This window comes from Motacilla alba, chromosome 4, assembly GCF_015832195.1.
Source record: "Motacilla alba alba isolate MOTALB_02 chromosome 4, Motacilla_alba_V1.0_pri, whole genome shotgun sequence".
NCBI lineage: Eukaryota > Metazoa > Chordata > Aves > Passeriformes > Motacillidae > Motacilla > Motacilla alba.
In genome coordinates, this window is record NC_052019.1 from 27,225,490 (window position 1) to 27,236,612 (window position 11,123).

The 11,123-nt window shown below is 39.9% G+C and overlaps 1 protein-coding gene across 1 annotated transcript; it reads left to right on the plus strand.

Annotated features, from left to right (window-relative positions):
- Positions 1 to 1,181: 1,181 nt before the first annotated feature.
- Positions 1,182 to 8,740, plus strand: EXOC1L (exocyst complex component 1 like). Its single transcript, XM_038135560.1, has 3 exons — positions 1,182 to 1,576; positions 5,195 to 5,325; positions 6,336 to 8,740. Exons 1-3 carry the CDS (start codon positions 1,456 to 1,458, stop codon positions 6,597 to 6,599), a joined length of 516 nt encoding a protein of 171 aa, XP_037991488.1. The 5' UTR covers positions 1,182 to 1,455; the 3' UTR covers positions 6,600 to 8,740.
- Positions 8,741 to 11,123: the final 2,383 nt, after the last annotated feature.

The following is an 11,123-nucleotide window of genomic DNA, read 5'->3' on the forward strand; positions in this document are numbered from 1 at the left end:
CTCAGATATCCTCTGGGCAGTCTCCATAAGAAAGCATTTTCCTGATATGCAGATATCTTGGTTTGGAAGTGAGCATCTTGCTCTTTTCCTAAAATAACACTTTAAAGCAAAGAGATTAAATTTATCCCTAAGCACCATACTTATAAATCCTGATGCTTAGAGTAACTTTACTCTCCCAAATCAGAGATGGAAATTAATCTATATATCTAAAAATCACAACTGTGTTTCAAACATAGTTTGGGACCAAAAGAAAGCATAATAAATCAAAACCTAGTTTCGTTTCAATCCTTTTCCACATACCAGCCCAATATGTCTATAGCAGAGAATGATTCTCCCTAAATTTACATGATTTTAACTTGATTCCATTTTGTTTCACATCATCAAAGCACCATGTAGACCTAAGTCACTAAATAATTCTAATATTGCCAATTTTTAAAATATCCAGAGATTCTATATCTTGCCTTCACTTTAGCACTCAGTTTCATCCCAAGGTAACATTTCTTTCTATGTTGCATTGAGATCACAAAAATGAAAACTCAGTAAGGTGGTATTCAGGTATGCTAAGCTTGAAGATAAGAATTAGAAGAGAATATCCAAACTTTTATAAGCAGACAGAAACTAGTCCAAAGTGCAAAACTCTAGCACAGGCTACCATGGATACTGGAATTAGAAGAGCACCCATCTCCAGGAACTTCACCCACACACCTGTGGAACGGCAGAAACGACCAAAATTTCTGCAAATACATTTATGTCTGATATGAAAGACCTCTCACATGTGCAAATATTCTGGGGGTGATGCCCAGGCTGCCTTTGACGACTTCTCTGGACGTGAGTTCACTTTTTGTTTATAAGGAGTGCCATAAGGTAATTTTGTCCTTAACGCTATTAATAGCCAAAAAGCTATTACTGAAGGAACACTGGTGACAGCTATAATGCTATCTAATTCCTTTATAAATTCTCAGCGCTTTCATCTACGGATAAGAAGAATTGCGTTGACAGCTCTCTTTTTTTTTTTTTGGTAAATCGCCTCTAGTGAGAGGCGATTGTTTTGCGATCATCCCCGCTCGTTGTCTCCTCCCCCCGGCCGGGTGACAGCTCGGGCAGGGGGCCCGACGGCACCTCCGGGACTTGGCTCGGACAGCGGTGGGGCGGCGCAGCCGGTGCCGGTGCCGGTGCGGCCCGTGCGCCGGGAGCGCCCCGCTGGCGCACGGCGGGCGGGCGCGGGGCGGGGAGATCCGCGGCCCGGCCTCTCCCGGCGCCGGCGGCCGAAGTTTTAACGGCGGCCGCTCGGGGCCGGGGGCAAAGTGGCCGGGAGGGAGCGGGGTGGGTGCCGGCCATGCCTCCCCCGCGCCCCGCGGTCCCGCGCGGCCGGAGCGCAGCCCCCGCCGTGGTGCCCCGTGGCGGCCGCGGGGCGCGGGGGGCCGGTGCCCGGCGCTGAGCAGCTCCGCGGGTGCGATGTCCTCGCTGGTGAAGGAGGACCTGGCGAAGAGGCTGTTCGGCCCCCGGCGGCAGAGGCTGCACGAGTTCATCGAGGTGGAGGGCGCGGGCGCGCAGCGCTATTACCTGTGCGCCGCAGGTACGGGGCAGCCGCCGGGCGGGGCCGGGCTCCGGGGCACTGCGGGGGGACGCGGGCGCGGCTGGGAGCGGGGCCGGGCTCCGGGGCTCTGCGGGGGGACGCGGGCGCGGCTGGGAGCGGGGCCGGGGCTCTGCGGGGGGACGCGGGCGCGGCTGGGAGCGGGGCCGGGGCTCGGCGCCCCCGGGCCGGAACGGGGCAGCGCCTCGTCCCGCCGCGCCGCTCCCCGGCCACAGCACGCAGCCCGGCTCGCTGCTCCCGCGCCACCGGCAGCCCCCGAAAACGGCGCTCTCTCCCACTTCTGAGTCACAGCCGCTCCAGGTTTGACACCAGCGCGGAACCACGACGTCTGCCCCGCAGCTGGGAGCAGTGCCCTGGCCGTGGCAATGGTGTGAGCGCCCGAACTGCTCTGAAAAGAGCAAACCCTTAAAATAGTTCTAGTCGGGTTTCCTACAGATTCTTTGCTAAATTCTGCGGATTCTTTCCCAGATTCTTTGCAGATTCTGCAGGTTTTTTTCCTGCATTAACATTGCAGGAAACATTTGTAAAATTTGTGCCCTGTCCCTCGGCTTGGTCTAATGTCCCGCATATTATCCCTATTCCACTTTGAACGACAAATTAGACTTGTGGTTTAAATAAATACATGTTGGAGTTAGTAATTAGCGCAATCTTCGAGAAAAACAAGATTTAAGTGGTAATTATTTGGCTACTTTCTAAGTTTCTTTCCAAGTGAATGATCTTGAGGTTTCAGAAAAGCTGGTTTGTGTGTGGGTTTTTAATTATTATTTAAAACCACTGAAAAATACTAATAAGAGAAATGTCATCTGTAAGTAGTTAGGTTGAAGTGGATGATTCTTTCAGTCTGTTTCCTCTTCGGGTTCCAAATACATATAATAGGTAGAAATAATCTGTATGCTTGAGACATAGATGGGGTTGGCATGCAGTATTCTATGTTCACTATCTTTCTAAAAACCTGAAGTCCTTAGAACACATGAGCTGTTTTACTGATTATTGGAAACCCTGAGCCAGCTAAGTTCTCTGTGCTCCTTTAATTTTGGTAGAACAGGCTTTGTATGTTAGAATTATAAAAACTGTTTCAAGGAATTAATTCCTGCAGATCACAGGGTTTCTAAACATACAGAAATACCAATCTCATTCATAGTTTATGAAACTATCAGTAGAAGTATGATTAGTTCCATGTTGGAGTTCTATAAGCAGTTCACTGTTGTGAAACTTTCAAAAAGGAGAATTAATATTATGCACCTTTAAAATCTGTCCTAAAAACTTCTTTTTCAGGTAGAGGAGAACAAACCATTAAAGAAAGCCTCTAATCAGATTTACTGATTGGAAGTCTCTAAAGACATAAAGGAAAATTCATGTAGAGTATTAAGAGTAGGATCTTCTCCACTATCCGATATTACACTCTCTTGATATATTCAGGTGCGGTTGAGCAAGTGGTGAGTAGAGTGGAAATCTGATTCTGAAAGATGGGTTGCATCCAGCTGCCAGCAACTACTGTGTTCTGCTGTGACTCTGTAGGAGCAAAACACATTATCTAAAATCTTATCCCTGCGATGCAACCTCTGTGTGTTTCTGTTGATTTCAAATTACCATTAAAAAAAAATCACTCAAACTATAGTCAAAACTTCAGAGGTCTTTGCCTATTGAAATGTGTGTTACAACAAAATCCTGGTGTGGGTAGTTGAACAATCTTTTTTTGGTGTCATATTGCCAACACTATTTCCTCTCCTTTTCACAACAGCAAGTCCCAGTTCTTGCACGAAGGTGACAATATCCTTTCACTAAACAGTTTATAAACCCCAGAAGAACAGAGAGCTGAAATGCAACCCCATTCAGGGCTTTTCACAACCCAGAGTTGGTGTACTCAAGAAAGAATGGTGGTGATAACATTTTGTCCTACAGAGATACTGGAAAAGGTGTTTGGTCCATGAAAGGCTTTAAGAAATACTTTGTCCTCTATGAAGGTATTGCCATAGCTGTGCCCACCTCAAGCAAAGCTTTTAGAGCTTAATAGAGTGACGAGGTAGATCTGAGCTCATGCTCTCTATGAAAAAAATTTCTTTGACTCTTTTAACTGACTGCAAGATCAAGCAGTATGTAAAATGCAGGAAAATGATTTTTTTTTCTCATAACTAAAGATAGCACACCCAAGTTTCACCACTGGGTTCACGATGCATAACATCTGTGCTCTGTCCTTATGTCATAGGATTTCTGTTGTCAGAGGGGTGCAGCAGTGGCAATGTGGGGATCTGGGGACCCCTAGGACATCCCTTTGTATTTTTGAGAGGACTTGGGGTTTGGGCTTACTTCCTTTAGTTTTAACTCTGAGAAACACAACATATTCCCTTACAAGCTAGCAAGCCAACAAACCAAATGGGTGAAGCTGAAAGTATGAAGGGAACTTCCTAAGATTAATCTGCTAGATTGCCTTGCAAATGAAAACCATTGTAATTTCTCCATGGAAGATAACACAGTGGTGGTCTTTTGGTCAAAAAGTAAATATGATTGATAGGACCAAAGAAAAAAATTATTTGTATTTCCCAGGCAGGGAAGCTATAGGTTGAGAGAAATTATGATCAATTTATACATTTTCCACTGTTTTTCTTTGCAATGGAAAGAAGGAATATCTCCAACATTTATACTTTGTTGTTATTTAATAATCATTTTCCTATAAGCAGGTGAGAATAAGAGATGTTTTAACAGGAGGAAGGTAAAACTAATAAAGTTTCAAAACAGGGTTTCAAAAATTCAGGCAGTATTTAGAAATAAAAGCATTTTGCTCCTGTTTCCTAGCCTTGTGCTGTGAAGTCGAAATGCTCCTGCCATATGTAGGTGACTTCTTGACCATAACTTGGGCTACCAGATAGCTTGGTAACGTGGCCTGCCCTGCAGCCATCAGCAGCTGGATGTGCAGGAGGTTGTTCAGGCTCTGGTACTTTTCACACTCGTAATGGTCTGTTACAGAAATCCAGTCTCCTAGTCAGCACTCAAGGTAATCAATTAATAATGGTAGTTGTTGCAAAGAGCATGTTCATGCTCTTTTTAATCTCATTTCCTGCCTAAGTTGGAAAACAGTAATTTCTATAAATTTAGCACTGGACAACTGGAAGCTTTAAGAAAAAATTTCAATGTTGATTTCATTCAAATACTATATAGGGAAATAAGAGTTTTGCTTTAAAAAAGTAATGGCTTCATAAGAGAACTTCCTTCACAGACTGGAAAGTATAGCAGAAGTCATGTAAATACAGAACCTTGGTAGAGGTTTTGCAATTTCCTAACTGCAGCACCCCAAAAAAGTCTCCCTCTTGAAGTAAGAAGGATAATGCAGACCCAGTGCCAGAATAAGGATTTCATTGCAGTGCTAGTGAATTCACATGAACGGCATTTGAGCAGACAAGACTCTTTCTTCACAGGGTGGATAAGGTAAATCCTAAATCTGCTAAAGTCTGACAGGTTTCATAGACTGACAACGTGGCACTGTTCCTACTACCTGGGCAAAATAAAGCTATCAAGTCCAGTATAACCCAGCACAGCCCTTCCTGTCATGGTTTAACTTTGGGAATTACTTGCTTGCATATCTAAACTACTTTTTTCTTGCAGTAACTAAAAGTAAAGAAGTAGAAATATGTATGGTTAAACACTGGCGAGTGGACCGAGAGGAGAAATACGAAATTGTTGAAAAGTGGTTTTTGAAAGATCTGGAGATGATTGATGGAAAAGAAGCAGATACAGTAAGTGTTACATTCTGTATTATGTACACGGAGAACAATTCTCTTGTTTTGCAATTTGGGATACAAGAATTAAAATGCAATTAAAAAGCATTATCTGGAAAATAAAATTAAGTTACCAAGGAATTTTGGCTTTATTGCATGTGAGAGGCACCACATCATATTTGCACTGTTGGAGGGGAAGAGATTTTTTGTTTGTTAGTTTATTATAATAGCCTTCATCTCGGGTTGAGACCTGAGGCAGAAGCTGGGTGTTTTCTAATTCGGTCATCATAACTGGTAGTAAAAGTTCTCCATCTGCAGCTTCCAGTGTAAACTGCAGTTAATGTAATAGTGTATTTGAAAACAGAATTTCATTAAAAATTTTTATGGACACTTTCTTCTGAAGTGTTGTGCTAAAATATTCTTCAGAAATGATTCAGACTTTTACAGCTGGGATGATCAAAATCTGTCTTATTTTTGATTAAAGAAAAGCCTAATTGAATCTCAAACTCATGGGGTAATTAACACTGCTATAAATATTCATAATAGGAATTCATATCCATAGAATTTAAAAGAATTTATCCGCTGCTAGGATTAATTGTGTCAAAGAGCCAGAAAGCACAAAGAAATACAACTCAGGCAGGGAGGGCAATCAATATTCTTCTTCTCCCACAGACATAGACAGTTATAGTCCAAGGCAAGTGCTTTTCATATACTGTGTTTTAGGTAACATAACAAATTGATTCAGTTTAAAACAAGACTGTACAATACCAATAGAGTGTACTGCTTGAGAAAACTTAGAAAGTTTTCCTTAGAAAAAATTCCCAATGACAAAGAATTACAGCCAGTACTTTTTAAAGTTTTAAAAGACCATTTACGATGAATAGCAGAAATATGTGAAGTCCTTTAGAGCCCATCATACTGAGAAAAAGCCCTGTAGGTAGCTGGGCAGAGAACAACAGATTGCAATTCTAACTCTGTAATGTGTGTAGTAATTTCATTCTCTCTCAATTTTTTTTTTATTTTTTTAGGATAATCCGTATTTTGATTTGCATTTCCACAAAGTCTACAATATGGAAGCATATAGTTGTGCATCTAAATATACCTTTGCTCGAACACTAAACAAACTGAATGCCATGTACCTTAAGAAGGACTTCAAGGTTGTGAACTTTGATGACACCTACCTAAATGATGATTCAATCTGGTCATCCAGCAATAGAGATTTCTTAGTAGTTATGAGGGTTTGCTTCTATGCTTCCAACCTTTTATGTCTCTCCCTCTGTCGTTTGTCCTAAAGATGTATTTTCTAGCATTAAGGTGACTGGTTAACTTTTACTGACCAGCATTTCATAAACCATCTGATCAAAAAGTTAGTAGGTGATATGCAGTGTCTCCTTTTTAATTTTACATGTAAGTAAAAAGTGGAGCATACTTTTTTCATGGATAGTTGACAATTCATTTATACATATTAAGAGGTCCTCAATCTAGCAAGTACTTATACATACAAGGGACTGGAAACATTGTACCAGTAATTATCATGGTCAGTGGTGGTTGCTTACGTAAGCAGAGCTCAGTATTTGCTTACATGTTCATGGAGGTATCAATCATCTTTCATTAATAGCTTGAAATACTTTTGCAGCATTAAGAGCATTAACAGTTAGTTCATATTTTGGAAGTAGGAAAAAAAAAGCAATCAGTTGAGTTCTGTATGAAAATGATGCACATTTCCATTTCCAACTGTGTTGAAACACAGAACTCCATTGAAGAGATCACACCTGCATCCCTACAATAATCCAGTTCTTATCCTGATGAATAGGAGTACTGCATTCAGGTACCATGGGACCAACTTTTCACCTATGCAGCTATATTATTTTTCCCACAGAACATTTAGTATTCCCTTTGGCCTTCACGTTATTTTGTGATGCTGTCTTAGAAAACAAATGTTCTTGAGCAGCATTGCTTTTGTCAGACCTTTCAGAATTTCTGTAACACTAATATGTGCTTTCTTGCTCTTCATTGCTTATGAACAGCTGTGGTTAGGGGACAGAAATTGTATCTATCTCTAAACCAAAGGATAAGAAAATGCTGTGTAAACAGAAGTTGTTGGCTACAAGAGTTACTTTGTAGGCAAGTGATAGAGTTTTCAAAATAGAATTATGAGATTTATTTTCACCAGTTTCTAGCTAAGTGTAAGCATATTCAGTGCACTACTTAAAGGCACATTAGTACTTAGACTCCACCCCATGGTAAATGTAGCTCTATTTGAAGGGTTTGGAGCAGCTCACAAAATGTAGCAGCTGGACTTGTGATAGCAGTATACTGTAGAAGGAACAGAGGATAAGTGGCAGCTGTGTTGAGCAGAAGCTGAAGAGGAACAATGTTAATGATAAGAAGCATAGTGTTCCTGCCCAGTGTCTGTCAGCTGAGCTAGCTGGCTGTCCATCCCATAGTAAATAAAAAAATGCCAACCCAAAGTAAGCTCCATTCAGAGAAGCTTCTGGTCAGAATGTCCTGCAGGAGAAAATTAGCTTTTTGCTTTGGCAGCCAAGGGAGTTCAGGAAGGCGGGCTGTGGGCTAAACTGGGTGTGGACCTGGAGCAGAGTGATGTCAGCTCCCAGTAGATCAGGGGCTGGTTCAAGTCCTCTCTCAGCACCTGCCATCTCTAACACGGGATGGCTGTGCAAAGGTACTCTTGTACTGTGGCTTGGACTTTGCTTTTGTCTTTCATGTGGACTCCCACCTTTGAAAACACGTGTGTAAATGTACTTTGGATTCAAAATTGAAATAACATAAAGTAATTGAGAATATATTTGAAAACCTGTAAAATGTATGGCTTTCTACTTTTTCAATGTTGTCCTATTGTGTGTACCTGTGATTAGTTAGATATTTATTCTAGGCATATATTGCAAATTACATTGGTTCTAACACAGATCTTAGTAATTATTACTGTATAGTAAGACAGCTGTGAGGGCAGTTTACATGGGTAACACAAATCCTCTGGCATTTGTAAGGACTTAGGTCTTAAATTTGCCACCTAAATACTCTTAGAGAGAAGGAATGTAATTTTAGTGGTTGTTTGCACAATTGTTCTTTTGAGAATGTCTTTGGGATAATCCAGTGCAAGTAGGTGTGTTGTAACATTTGATTATTAGCTACAAGAAGTATTTGCCCAACATCCAGGTTCCACAAAACCATCTTGTATAGAAAGTATAATTCATGCTACTGCTATCTATGATACATTGTCTTGTTTGAATTGTGTATTGATTGTTGAGGTCACAATGTTTTCCACAATATTTACAAATTCTTTGCTTAATAAGCACAAGGAAATGTTTTCTGGGTGGAAAAGCTTTCATCATTCATCTTGTAATAAAAAACATAAAACTCTAAAAATGAGCGCTTCAGAGCATTCTTTGAAATAAAGTACATGTATACTGAATTCTTGCCCAGTAATTGTCTGTATCATTTTAGAAACTGACGATAGCTAAGCAGTTACTATAATGTTCAACCATACTTAATGGACTTTCATGGGTAGTTTATACACTTTTGTTCTTGTGCTATATAAACATGTAATGGGCTATATTGGAAGACACAAACCTGCATTTAATGTGGAAGAATATGCAATTAAAATCTCTCTGGCATTTCTTCTGTCTGATAATGTAGTATTTCAGACATTCTTAACTGAGCGGTCAGATTGAGCAAACAAAATGGAAAAAAACAGGGACATTGTCCTTGTCAATTATTTCAGTTATTATCAAAAGGAAGAGTACTTCAAAAGATCTTTGTGGACCTAATCTAGGCACTTCTTACTTTCACACAGCAGATGGCAGCTACTAAGACTCTGTAATTTCCTGATTGTGCTATGGGAAGTCTGAGGGACACTATCACTTTGTGGTGAGCATAGCACAGCTGCACCACAGGACGCAGAGAATATGCCAAATTATGAATGGAAAAGACCCAACAGGCTAAATAGCCCATCTTTCAGTTAGTGTAGGAATTATTTCCTACATCACATTTCCTGACCTTAGATAAATGGAATGTAGTTTGAAATAAAATATCTGGGGATTCATCTAGTTCTCCTGGAAGAATTCTCCAAAACTGAGTAGGAAGAAACTTATGGGAGAAAAGGATTAACACGAATGCATCTGTAGCTTTTCTATAAAAGGTTTCAACTACATGATGGAATGATTACATGAGATTAGGGATATGATGCAGATTTTCTTCAGAAGACAGGAATAGCTATTAGCCAAGTCTGTTCCAGAGAGAAGAAAATACATGGTAGCCTGAAAATGAAGAAGAGTGATCATAAGCAAACAGAAATTCATGCTTACATAACAGACAGAAAGGGAACAGAGGCTGACGTGGAAGACAGGTGATTTCTTTCTATATATGTATATTTTTAAACACTTAAACCAATATCAGAATTAAGAATACAGGGAAACATGTGACAAAATAATTTATTTAAATTTTATTTATTTACAACAGAAATACTCTCCTGTGAGTTTATTTTTCATGGTTAACTAATATTTTCTTGTGTCCTAAATTAAGGAAATACAGATCGGTGTAGAATACAGTGATAGATACAGTGCAGAATTTTTAAAAAAGTTTTGGAAGTGCAACAGAGCAGGGAGCATGTTCTGGACTGTGCCTTTTAGGTTATTTCTCATACTTCTTCTCCTTTGTGTTTTGGAGTCATACATATACTAACAAACCTCTTTCTACCACAAGCCTATATTGCTTTCCCTGCCATCTACCTATTGCCCAATGCTTTCAGTCACTTTCAGAATATCAATCTTTTTTCTAGTAAAGTGAGTGATTGTATTTTGTAATTTTTAAGATATAATTGAAGGATATTTTTTCATGTCTTAAGTCAGTATTGGAAGATCAAACACCCTTTCTAAAGAGCATCTGTGGAAAGCTGAAGTAGGAGGGGAGGGGATGGCACTGTGCATCTTGGCAGATGATCTCTCATCAGTTTTAATGTGTAAACCCATTTTAGCAGTAAAAAGTGCATTTTAGTGTGGTTTCCTTTTTCTTTTAGCATAATTAAAGCTGAAAGATAGGAAATTAGAGCATTCTGCCTAATAACAACAGCTTTATGAAACACTGTCCAGTATTTTATGGCTGCTTTGTCCAGTCTTTATAGAGCTAGACAGAGACAGTTACATTTTGTGGCTGAATTGAGAAATTACCAAATTATAACTTCTATTTTAACCATGGCCCTCATGAATGATATATTATAGAATCATACAGCATGGGTTTTTTTGTAAGTCAGAAAATAAAAGTACATTCAGCAAGATTTAATTGGTCAGTCATATTTAATCGCAAAATATTCTGGGAAGGGACAACCAAGGATTATCAAATCCAGCTCTTAAGTGAATTGCCATATGAGGCTCAAAACCACAATACTGGTAATGTTAACACCATGCTGTAATCAACTGAACTCATCTCAATTAATGCTTTTGATTAAGTGGAAATACGACACAGGAATTACAGAAACACAGATCTATATGTTAGAAATCCACACACTGGCAATTTAGAACAATTCCTTGGAAAGGATGTTTTCTGTTCTTTATTGGTCATGGCTTCACAAATACATTTGATCAGCTACACACTAAAATGAATGAATCATATACAATTTAGGTAATCTGGAATGATTTCAGTCTATCCTTAACTCTGCACTCCATTACATTAACTATGCTAAAAATTAGGTAAGTAAATTGATCATGTGGAGAACCTCTGTCACAGCAAAGGTAGTTCGAGTTTTCACAGAATTCATCAGTGACTACAAGTAGCTATAGCCAATTTGGCCCTCAGTTCTC